At 35.7% G+C, this 12,937-nt stretch overlaps 1 protein-coding gene across 3 annotated transcripts in view; it reads left to right on the top strand.

Moving 5' to 3' along the window:
• The first annotated feature begins 3,052 nt into the window (after positions 1-3,052).
• Positions 3,053-12,937, top strand: part of LOC149005695 (S3 self-incompatibility locus-linked pollen protein) — a 35,624-nt gene continuing 25,739 nt past the window's right edge. For 2 of the 3 annotated variants that reach the window (XM_089168789.1, XM_089168788.1), the window contains exons 1-3: positions 3,053-3,417; positions 7,218-7,280; positions 9,074-9,490. In XM_089168789.1, coding sequence (XP_089024915.1) covers positions 3,265-3,417; positions 7,218-7,280; positions 9,074-9,490 — 633 coding nt within the window. In that variant the 5' untranslated portion in view covers positions 3,053-3,264. The remainder of the gene's footprint in view (positions 3,418-7,217; positions 7,281-9,073; positions 9,491-12,937) is intronic. The other variant, XM_089168790.1, reaches the window with a different exon arrangement.

Below are 12,937 nucleotides of genomic sequence, written 5' to 3'. Positions count from 1 at the left end.
GGGCCGGGCTTTTGCAATCCCAAGTCCAACCCTATATATTTTAATCTAAGTCCATTTTTGCCTTGATTGGCCATACTCTGCTCCGATTGACCTTGTCTCTAGCTTTGATTGGCTCTATCTTTGGCTTGATTGACATTGTCTTTGGTTCTAATTGATCCTATATTTGGCCCATGGCCTTGATTGGTCTTATCTTTGTCCCTATTCTTAATTTATTAAGATCAGGCATCAAGGACAAAATTAGGGTAAGAATCTGGGCGAAGGTCACGGTAAAAAATCAGGTATGGGTCAAGACAAGCCCGGCGGGCCAAAGAGTAATCCCAGACCCACCGCAGTTGGCCTTAGCCCTCCCTCATGGCCAAAGTCTTGAGCCCAAGCCTTATTCGGGCTTAGGGAGGGCTTAGGGCATCAGCCCAAACTTGCACTCTACTTCTTACGTATAGAAGACCTAAAATACACTTCTTTTTTTTTGTTGTTGAGGTGGGGGGGGGGGGGGGGGGATACACATATATAAGAGAAAAACCCTAATTCCAAAGGACTTGGATCTTCTATGCACCAAGGTTAACTACCATAACATTGATAGTTAAATATGCTAAATAGAAGGTTAGATTAAATGACTGATTTAAGTGAAGAAAATCTAGTTGTGAAGCATGTTTAATCTATAGTTGCCTAATTCTTTGGAAAACTAGTTTAGAGGGCTTCGCTTGAGCTGAGATTTCAAAATTTGAGATTTCAAATCTCGGACTTCATCTCTAGTCATGGTTGTAAATCTGTTTGTTAGTTTAATTTTGGATGAAATTTCTATTTATCCTAAAATATTTTATTGAATTTGGTTCAAATCTTCGCTTGTGTATGGGTGATCTCGGTTTCCCTCTCCCTTCTGTTCCGTTTTGGTATGTGAATCTCTGTTTCTGTGGTTCCCCCCGTTCTCCCTTTGTGATCCGTTTGTCTCCGGCGTCCCGCCCTTGCTCCTCAACTCCCACAAAGGGAGTGAGAGGTAAATTACAAGAGTGTTGGAACAATGTTTATAGATAAAAAGCCGGTATAGGGATAAATGGGTTTCACAACTAGGGTTTTTTTTCATTTAATCTCTACTTAGCATATCCAATGTATTGCATTGTGATGATGCACTGCGGTGTACAATAAAGAAATGTGTCCATCGAAATTTTATCCAACGAACTTATAAATATAATACCCCTTAATATTCAGCTTAAATATGTGTTTTCCTTTATATTTTACCTACTTTTCTGATGGTTGATGAAGAAATTTTTTATTAGCAGCTTAGATTCTGTTTGGTTGCAAAAACTGAAAATTTCAAACCATAAAATGGGCATTTTAACAATATTTATAGTGGTAAAGGTCTTTTTCGATTCTCCTCATGTAATACATACATACTCATAAAAGATATTTCAAATTAAGAAATTGAGTAAAAAAAACATTTCATAATCAATGTGTGGGTCCCTTTAGTGGACCATAAACTAAGGTTGGGTCCTCTTTTAGTGTAATATATTACGTATGGGTCTTAACGATACTAACATTGTTAGTGACCGTTAAGTATATTCAAATTTTAAACGTGGTGGGACTAAAATGCTCTTTAAGTTATTTAATACACTATATTATTATTATTATTATTATTATTATTATTATTATTATTATTATTATTATTATTATTATTATTATTATTATTATTATTATTATTATTATTATTATTATTAATAATGCTTAATTAATAATTATATCTTTTAAAATCATATATTAATACAATGTATTAAATAACTTGAGGGGCAATTTGGTCAATTCACGTTTGAAATTTGAATATATTTAATGATAGTTAATGGTGTTAATCTACTTAAGACCCACATATAATATATTGTATTATGAGTATCCAACATTAGTTTATGGTCCACTAAAATGACCCACATGTAAAAAAACTCTATAATCAATCAAATGGCATATATGATTGAAATGTTTATTTCTTTTGAAAAAAGAAGTAAAAATTCACAAAGAAAAAAAGGTAGATAGCACTTACATCCTTCTCTTACTTGGAATATACCACTTACCTCCTCTCTTACCTAGTAAATATATCAAACACCTCCTCTGTTAACTTTCTCACTTACATTCAATTTTTACCATTAAATATTTTTTCTAAAACCCCAAACTACCTCTTAATTAAAAATATTTTTTTAGTTTAAATTCTAAATTACTGTAATCACCCTAACAGTTAAAATACCGAATTACCCTCAATTAAAATATTTGTTAAAAACCAAAACACCAGAGTTAAAATTCAAATTACCTTTAATTATTAAAAGCCCAACATACCCTTTTGATAATTCAGTATTGAAATTGTATTTTGATAGTTGATGTTCTTTTAGTTGTTTGATAAAATTAAAATAAAAAGGCTATATTGGAGCTTTAATAACTAAATATATTTTGGATTTTAAGTATGATATTTTGATTTTTAACAATTATCTTAATTAAGGATAATTTAGTATTTTAGCTAATAGGGTGATTAAGTTAATTTAGGGTTTAAATTAAAAAAAAATTCAGCCAATGGTATTTTGGTGTTTTAGAAAAATATGTAACGGTAAAGTTAAATTTAACCTAGAAAGTTAATAGAAGGAAGGTGTTTGATATATTTGCTAGGTGAGAGAGGAGATAAGTGATATTATCTAAGTAAGTGGGGGTGTAAGTGTTATTTGTATAGTTAAGAGTGGTGGTAAGTGATATTTATCCAAATAAAAATTCAAATGAGAGTATAGATTTTGTTTGGTTGGTATGTATTATGTGGGCGGCACCCCACATCGGTTGACGACACCGACTCAACCCATGATGTGTGGGACCCATTAAAAGGGGGGGGCTTTCGGCAAAAGAACTCAGGTGACCACGACTGATAGGTGATAAATGCATCATCCACTATCAATTCAACTCGCATTTCACGCTTCTAACCAAACTAACCCGGTAAAATTAGAGATTTCAATTATTTACCAAAAAAATAAATAAATTAGAGATTTCAATTAATATGAAAAATCTAATAATAATTACCCCAAGACAGATTTCACTTGGAAAGCACGGAACGAAACAGAACAGAACAGAACTTTGAATTTCTCTGCTGTCATCGTTGTTTTCTTCCGAATTCTCTTTTCTTTGAAGAACACAGTTTTTTTCGCTTTCTGGTAACCGTTACTTACAAAGCTAGGGCACGGAAGCAGAAATTAAATCCCTAGTTATTAATGAACTGACAAGGTAGTTTAGTATAAATAGACAAGGATGGATCCCGAGGAGACCTTCATTCGGGTTCAAGAACGGTTCTCGAAGATGCTCACACCTAGAATCAGATTTGCTCTCGAGTATAGCTCTCTCGCCATGGCCATTGCTCTGTTCGCTTTATTGGTCGTTATGCACGCGAATTATGTCCAACAGGTACTCGTTATGTTTCGCTCTATATGTTTTCTATTCGAGCTTTTCTTTAATAATAATGGTTTAGGGAGTGAATATATTGATGGATGAATTATGGGCTCGTCGGATGGTTGGAATTGGGATTCATGTGGTTGATTTTCTTTTGACTTCTTGTTTATAGTTTTCTGCTGCTGGTTATAAAGAAAAGCATGCGTTGATGTGTATATTTCAGGAGCAGCATTGAAGTGCTCTCCTGAAAAACAATTTTGCCTTAGAATCAGAAATAGTAGAAAGCTTTCAAAACGGAGTCAATCTGGAATTCAGCCACATCCCGCATGGGGGAAATTAAAAAAGAAAAGAAAAGAAAAGAATCCATTAGGTTAGGTTATTTGTTCGACCAACATATGCTGTGGGTGTTCAACGCTTCAGTTTAATACTGAATATGATATACGTGTGAGAGAAAAGGAGACGTGCTAATCAATACGTAAGGGTTTATAACCAGAAAACCAATTTGACCGCAAAGTGTTAAGCGGGCCTGGTATTGTAGGATCAAATTAGATAAGTGCAAGAATTTATCTTTAAACTAAAGAGAGTAAAAAATCTTCGACAAAATTATAAAACTGATGAGAAAATGGTAATCCATGAGCAGGGCTTCTTAGTAGGATTCTAAAGCACCGAGGATAACTTGTGATTATGACACCAAATCTCATGTGGAGACTGAGAGAATAAGTTTCCTTTACTTGTTTAATTCTTTCCAGGATTCTGGCAATTTAGGCACTTACATTTTGTTTTGCTCGCTTGTATTTGGGGGGGCGGGGGCGGTTGCTATGTAAGTGGTAGACATGAGTGAAATGGTTAATATTTTACATAATTAACGATTTCTGTGATGGTGTTTTTACTTATGACAAGCATAAAAACTGTGAAGGACCAAAGGTAGTGAATTCCCTATTATAATTGGTTTGCATAAAGAATCAGCTTTAAGCCGTATTTTGCTGCTGCTATAGATGAGACATTCAATATGTTCTTTGATGTCTGTTTTTTTGCTGATGATATGTTTTGGTGGATGAAGGAAGAGAAAGGATTAACTACCAAATTATAGTTATAGAGATCAACCTTGGAATCAAAAGGTTTTAAGATGAGAAAATAAAGACAGATTATATGGTGTGTAACTTTGGTTATAATAGAATGAATAAAGGGATGGTAAATGCTGATGACCCAATAATTTTGTAAAGTGATTATTAGAGATATTATTGTTCAATCATTTAAGCAAAAAGATGAGGATGATGTTTCATATAGAGAATTAGAAGTGAATGGATGAAGCAGAGAAACGTGTCTAGGGTATTATGTGATAGGCATATTATTTTGAGCTTAAAAGGAAAATTTAGGATAGTCATATGTCCATCTTATTATGTAGCCATGTAGGTGCAGTCTGTTGGTCAGTTGAAAAAATCACTATACCGTTGAACTTAATGTTGATGGAAGAGATCTTGAGATGGATGAGTGGATAAGCTTGAAAAGATAAAATAAGTAATGATTATATTAGATTTGATATGGGAGTGGCTTCTATACATGGTAAGCTACAAGTAGCTAAACCCTTTTCATGGATTCGACCTTGTATGATAAATGCTATGTTAGGGCGTCCTTGACAAAAGAAGTGACGGGCTACACTATAGCCTGGGTGTAGTGATAAGTGGGCAAGGGTTGGTTAGGATGTCCCCTATAAGCAATGCACTGCATTGGCACCCAGATGCCGCAATAAGTAGCAAGGGTTCCTGTGCCGTGGACGAGTGCGGGTAAAGAAGCTAGTACAGAAACCTAGAATTAGATTGGCATATTGAAACATAGGATTTTTAATAGGTAGGAGCTTAGAATTGATAGATATTTTGAGAAAAAGAAGGATTAATATAGCTTGCGTTCAAGAGACTATAGATGGAAGGATAAAAAAGCTAAAGAGTTGGATGACTTTAAACTTTGGTATACTTGGGATAAAACTAATAAAAATGGAGTCGGTATAATAGTGGATAAAGATTTTAAGAATGATCTGGTGGATGTTAAAAGAGTAGGTGATAGGATTATTGCTATCAAGCTTGTAATGGAGAAAGAGATTGTGAATATAATTTGTGCATATGCACCTCAAGTAGGATTGGATGAAAGTCTGAAGTTAGAATTTTGGAAAAATATGGATAAATTAATGTTAGGAATTTGTTAAGGAGAAAATATTATTATAGGAGGTGATCTAAATGGACATACTGGAAAAGATCGAAGAGGCTATGAGAGTGTACATGGAGGTTATGGTTTTGGAGAGAGGAATGAGGAAAGGATCTCAATTTTAGATTTTTCTGTTGCTTTTGGTCTATCTATTGTAAATATTTACTTCAAAAAGAGAGAAGAACATTTAATTACCTTCAAAAGTAGACATCATAGAAGTTGAACAGATTTCTTCTTAACTAGAAGGACGAATAGATTGTTGTGCAAGGATTGCAAAGTGATACTAGGGAAAAGTTTAATTGCACATCATAGATTTATGGTTTTGGATATGTGCCTAACTGCAAAAACTCATAAAAAGTGCAAGGTTAAGTACCTTAGGATAAAATGGTGAAACTTGAAAGGAGAGTGCTTGCAATCCTTCACTAAGGAAATAGTCAAACAAGGAAAGTGGGATTCTGAGGGATACACTTATATGATGTGGAATGAGATAATGTGTGTACCAAGAAGGTGGCTAAAGACATTCATAGCTTAGGCATTTGTAGCAAGTATGAATGTGAATGGAGTTGATTTTAGGGCAAAGATTCATATATTTGACTCCATTTGGTTGGGAAAAGGCTGAGTTGTTTCATAGTGCATTTTTAAGATAAAATGTGATACCTTAACAAAATGAGTAAAATTTTGTGAAGCAGTGCTGATTTAATTTCATCTCCAATTTAATCTTAGACATGCTAAAATTACCAGATTCAGAAATTGCCTACATGTGCATGCCAATCTTGGATCTTAGCAGGTTACCCAACGTCCACACGTGACACCAAGGGGAAGAAGTTTTGGGGACGCACTTCTTAGGAGTTGAACAGTTGACCTTAATCTGATACAATGCTTGCTTATGTTTCACCTAAAATCTGGGACCTTTAGGGAAAGGAAAATTTAATGCATACATCAACAAGGAATTATCTTGATTGAAGAAAGAAGATTTACTGTTAGTTTTGTTCTTCAAGTTGGAAGAGCATCTGTAGAACATGGAGCAAGAAGGCTTAAAGTTGAATGTGATCCCATCATCACCATCTCACTGTTTTAAGCCTCCTTAACATTTACTCTAGTTGTACAGAAGTGGATCTCTTTGTGTGGTAAGTTAATCAGACATCATTTTATCATTACCAATAAGGCATACTATAGCTGATGCTTTCACCAATTAGCAGCTTAGTGCTTGTGGATGACAGAATAAGGAGTTAGGTGTAGGATAATAGGATTACTACAATAAGTCTTTGGATTGTCGAGTCAAACACATCACTACTATATGTTGGTTCCGATAATTGATGCAAAGGGCATGCCCTCAAAGTTGTGACAACTTCCGGTGCCTGCTCTTTGGTATGATTCATGGTTTCCAGGATTTGATGATCTGTCTGAAATTTAAATTTAACTGTCACTGTTGATCATAGGTGCTTGATTTGGAAGATAAACTATTAAGGTTAATCACTTTACATGGTTTGGATGTTCTTTGTGTATTTGGGGCTTCTTCATTTGTAACCTGTATCAATATGCATATAATTTATGATATATGCTTGTCATGACTCTTAGACCTTGTGATTTAGTTTCATGATATTTTGCATGTGAAGCCTGGCTGTTCAAGTGAGCTTTCTGGAGTTGAAACAGCTGAAGCCCAACTTGTGCAAATTAAGGTATGGGAGCTGCTTTTTGGCTGTGATTTTTGGTCTTAGTTCCTCATGTATGACATTATGCTTACACATTCTGCCATTAGTAGGTGGTAGTAAGCGCATGCTTTTCTTGTCTATTGATGTGTTTAAGTATGTGTTGCACCTTATACACGCTTAACTTTGTGATGTCCTACAATTCTGTCTGTTTATATTCTTTGTGCATTTTTGTGACCGTCAAACTTCACGATTAATATAAAGATACCATTTACCATTGCTGTAGCACCTTGGTAAAAGATCTCGCTCTCGAGCGAGATCTCGCCACCTTGAAAAACCGAAGTCTATTTCTACCATCTCGGCGAGATCTCGGTCGAGATATACAATTTTTTGGTGTCAACTTGGTGGCCCATCTCGGTGGGTTTTAGGGTTCCAATTGGGTTGAAACTTAGTATTTAGCCTATTTAAGGCCTTTTGAACACATTGGTGGCCTTGGATTTGTTAGAAAACAACTCTATGTATGATTTCTAAGTCTATCCATAGTGTGAAACTGAAATGTTGTAGGATTAGGGATTCTATGTTATACAATGTGTAATATAGAACCTTTAAGGCATATAAATGAAAAGCAAGTTTATCAAATGCATTAAGTAACCTAAATGTTATCAAAATTCCATCCATATGAGTATCAAAATCTCAATTTTTAAGAATAGAATAATAAAATTATACAACCATTAGAAGTTCTATATAAATCATTAAATCATAAGTTCATAAGACAAGCGGAGAATAATTGATCTTCTTTCAATGTTGTAGATGTGCTACGAATAGTTGCAAGTAAAAATCTAGCTGAAATCCACAAAAAAAGGCAAAAATTGAGAGTTCCAGCCAGATCCAAGGCGAGATATGGTGAGATCTCGAGCGAGACATCCCAACTCTCTGCTCTTGACCTCCATCTTGTTTCGTTTATGTGAAAAAACGAGATATCTCGCGAGATCTCCCACCATGTGTAGCACATTGATGCAAGGCAGGTTCTAAAAAAGATCTGGTTTCTACATGAATTATGGAGTGGTCCCATAAATAAACAGTGACATTATCAGATAATATGTCAATGAAAATTTCATAGGAAATTCTATGGAATTCCTAATCCAATATGACTCTTTGGACCAATTGAGTTAGTGCTCTGGGCCATTTTTGATATCTCCATCTCGAGATTGCCTAGTCTAAGCACAATGCCCATTTCTGTTGGCTAGTCTGATATTTTAATTTAGTTTTTTGTATGCATCATAGTCTATTAATTCATTCTCTCTCTAATCCTGAAGTACTTTGAATTTTATCTGCCCTAGCTGGTTTGTCAGCATCTGGCAAATTGATTCCCTGTACTTAAACAGCTTAATTTTTGCTCTAATCATGGTTGTGAAGGTGGTCTTCCCAGTGCTTTGGTGGTGCCTAGGTGGTCTTAATTACTTTCAGCAGTTTTCCCCCCTTTTTAAATGTCAGGCATACGACTTATGTTTAGGACTTTAGTCTAATAGGTAACAAATTGCAGTATTCACTAATTTTTTTCTTCTTCAATTATTATGCTTATTATAATTACACGTTGATATATAATAAATCATCTTCTACCAAAAAAAAAAAAAGATATATAATAAATCATCAATATAAAGTTTGACCAAGTAGAAGTAGTGAACCCCCCCCTCTCTTCAAGGAGATATACGATGAATAAGTTACTGAGTCATTTATTTTCTTATTTTCCAAACATCGGTTTTTCTTCTTCCTTGTGCTGGTGTTACTGTGAGCAAAATTGACGTGCTTTTGTCTCAATGCAGATAACCAGTAATGGGCTATGGTCACGAAATGCAGCCGAGTCTAATTTGGTCGATATTTCCAAACAGGAAATTTCAACTGAAAATTCAGAAGTTCCAAATGTTGATGGCATTGGGATGACATTTTTGGCTGCAAAAAATTGGTTAAATTGGATAGGTGCAAGTGCTAGGAGGAGCAAATTGGTATTCAAATCATGGAAGATTGATAATGAATTGATTGAGTCTCTAGGAGAAAGTTCAACTGATATTACTGGCTCTAAGCTAATTGTTGATGAAGTAGAAAATCATCTTGGTTTTCCTAAATCTGCAAGGGAATCGGTGGGAGAATCATTTATTCACTTCTGCAGCAAGTGGCTAAGGCGTATCTCCTTCGTTTGGGGACATGTTAAACAATTTTTATGGAGTTTTCATCACTTAACGGTGAGGACATTGGAGATTTTGGATTTTCATTTTTTTTTCAGGCTAACTTGACTCTTAGGCTGCGTTTGTTTGCAAAGGTGGGGTTGGAAAAAAACATGTGGGCCCCATGTGTAGTGGGGTGAGGGAGAAGGAAAGGAAAGGGTTTTGTGAAAAAATAATAGTGGTGGGTCCCACTTTTTACTTTTCCCAACTTCCCCACAAAGTCCCACCAAATATGTGGGGTTTTAAAATGGCTTGGGGTGGGAAAGTTGGGCTGTCATATCACCAGACAAGTTTCCTTGATTCAAGCAAACTTGTCTCTCACTTTCCCACCCCAAGCAACCAAACAATCTACCATTTTGGAATTTACGGGAAAAGTAAAAAATCTACATTTTTTTCAAGAATTTTCCCACCCCACCTTTATTCCAGCAAACAAACGCAGCCTTATTTAATTGGGTAACTTAGTTTTTTTTGTTTAGTTATTATTTAACAAGTTGAGAAGGTCCAATTGTCTGCTGGTTTTGTGAAATTTGGATGTCTTTATCTTTACTCTTTCAATCTGTCTCTCTTTCTTGCCCCCTCAATGATCAACTTTGTTACTTGTTAAATTTTGTGTTGCAAGGATCCTTGTGGCCAACCCCTTTTTTAGTTCAGATAAGGCTGTGCCTTCTGTTCTACCTGCCTTGGGCAAAAATGATGTTGAGATTTTATCTGCAAATGCTTTTCTGTTAGTTCTTTAAAGCCATTGAGTAGTGCTGCTTTAATGCTTATATCTATTTAGATCTTCTTCTAGGAGGATAATGATTACAATTGTATGTATATGATAACTAAAACATTCAGGTAATCCCCATTTTAAACGGGGTAGTGGTGGTCAGTTTGATGATGTAGTGGAGTTAAGAGGACTATGAAAGAATCAAGGGTTTCTTAGAGGACTATGAAGGGAATCAAGGGATTGTTAGAGGACAATGAAGGGAATCAAGGGATTCCGTCAGATTTTTTTTTTACTCTGATTCCTGGATAGAGGTGAATATTTTGGTTGTAAACAGAATAAAGTGGCGTGTTGGTTGTTCTGGGGAGACAAAGTAATTGTGGACAATGTGTAACAAGAATTCTGTTGTGATAGTGACGAGGCACTATTCTGTGCTTATAAATTTTGTAAGCTGTTGGGCCTACCACTAAGAGAGATGAATTTTTAGTGTAGTAGCTCTCAAGTATCGAGGAGTGAGAAGAGTATCTGATGCTGATTAATCCAGTAGTGGGCTTATTTAGTGAAATCAGCCTTGGGTTGGATTACATATATGTTAGGTCTTTGGTACAATGGGTTTCATTTGATTGACCAATTTAACAAGCCTAAAATAAGAGTTAAAGAATACGGGATTTGGTTTATCAATCAGCTTGAGTTGTAGTGCTAGTTAGAATAGGTGTCGGTTCAAGTCGTTTATTAGTTAGTCAAATAGCTACTTGGATGCTGATTGGGTTATCAGATTTCAGGAGTCTATATATATCTTTTTACCCAGCCATACTGACACAAATTGTTGAAATATGGTCTTCCATCTCGTGAAACTTTGGCTGCTCAGATTCAGTTTTTGTGGTCTGGATTCTATGAGTGATTGGAGATTCCTAGTGGGGCTCAGGTGGATTTTTAGGTAATATATCCTTAATGGCCAATCTTATTCTCTGTGGTTGCTCTATTTTCAATTGTTTTGTTTTTTTCCCCCCTCCTGGTTTTGATAATTGGTTTGCTGCAGTTATGCTTCAGTTCATTATAATTTATTGTTTCAACTTTCGTCTTCATTATTGTCGGTAGACTTGAAGAAGGAATGTGAGTGTACTTTGCATGTAATTGGTGATTCCTTTGTGGATGGGTTTTGATAAAATCAGGTTCCTGCTCTGTAAGAGCTGAGTATAAATAGCAGCAACAAGTAAATTGAAGATGAGAAGTACCAAAGCCAATAATGGACCAATACTAATAGTTGGTCTGTTGGGAGCTCAGGTGCATAAGAAAGTTTTCTGTGTTAAAACCAATTGGTATTACTTAAGACAGTATCTTTTTGCCTTACCAGGTTGGGTTGTTAGAACCAGAGTTCTGAGGAGGCACTGCCACTTTTGGGCCAACAACCCCCTCAGTATTCACCTGGTGGCTTGACCTTGTATTCTCAACTCTGATTTGAATTATTGGTCATTCTGAGGCTGAGGCAAGTAACAAGTCACTGCTTCACTAAAACCAATTGGTAGTAGTGGATGCTAGATAATTGCTTCAAGAAAGGTGCGGTGGTTTGACCAAGAGTTGCAAGGAGGTGCTGCCCTTTTCATGGCTAACACTAGTTACTGCTAGAAGGTGTTGGAATAAGTCATAGCCCAGGGAGAGAACCCGGATGGAGTATGCAACCCAAGTCATGATGCTAGAAATACTGTAACAGCATAGGTTTGGTTTCGGGTTTTAGAGGATTCGGTTTTGTTTATAATACAGAACACTATTGTAAATTTTATAGTAATGGTTAGTGTGGTTACTTTGATTCATTATTTAAGGATTTTAAAGTATTAATGGGCTCTTAGGCCATTACCCTTCCTATTTAGTGTTGTAAAGGTAGAACTTTGTCATTGTCTACTGGTTTTCAGAATATAGCAGATATTGCTTTACCATCCTAAATTCTTCCAAGATATGAGATCTGGGTTACATTTCTGCTTGATTTGTTCAGAATCAGTTGTTACATGTGTTCTCCCTTTGATTTTTACTGTCCTCACTGTGGGGCGACATCATGGTAGGGCATCGCACTCTCAAATAGCTGTTTCTTTCTTCTTCTTCTCCTTTTTTTTTTTTTGGGGGGGGGGGGTTATTTCTGTAGGTTCTCGGTAAATCAGTGGTTAGAGCTTTTAAGGGAAGAAGAGGGATGTTCCTTTGATTCTATGGATGGCAGTGGCTAACTCCGTTAAAGACATGTGGTTTCACTGAGAATTTTGGACTTTGGAGAGGTGTATTTTTTACTTGACCATTGGCTGGATTGTCGTTTTTTAGTACGAATTTAGGTTGTTTGTTTGTAAGCCTTTGGCATCAGGTTTGCCCTTTTTAATTATTAGAATGCATTTAGGTTAGTTGAAGTTGAGAGAAATGAAGATATGATGCCTAGGCAGCATGGTGGTTATCAAAGCGTCCGCCTAGGCGGCAAAGCGGTTTTTGAACCGCTTAAATTGTTGCCACTTAACTAACGGGCTGATTTCTTGCCGCTTTTTTGCTTAGGCACTATCGCTTTGCCACCTTTTACGCCATATTGCTGCCTAGATGCTAAAGTAACCGCTTTTTTTACATTTTATAATTTGTGCATATATATATATATATATTTTAATCATAATTTATTCTACAATGCCGTATATAAATTTAAATATGTGAGCCATTTCGGAATCGAGGCCCTAAGTGCCTGTCGGTCAACAGAATGTGGAGCATGAGCCATATTCAACATTGATAATCAA

Source organism: Hakea prostrata, chromosome 9, assembly GCF_041222555.1.
Source record: "Hakea prostrata isolate BN-2017 chromosome 9, UWA_Hpros_2, whole genome shotgun sequence".
NCBI classification, from domain to species: domain Eukaryota; kingdom Viridiplantae; phylum Streptophyta; class Magnoliopsida; order Proteales; family Proteaceae; genus Hakea; species Hakea prostrata.
This window is presented reverse-complemented; position numbering and strand designations above follow the sequence as displayed.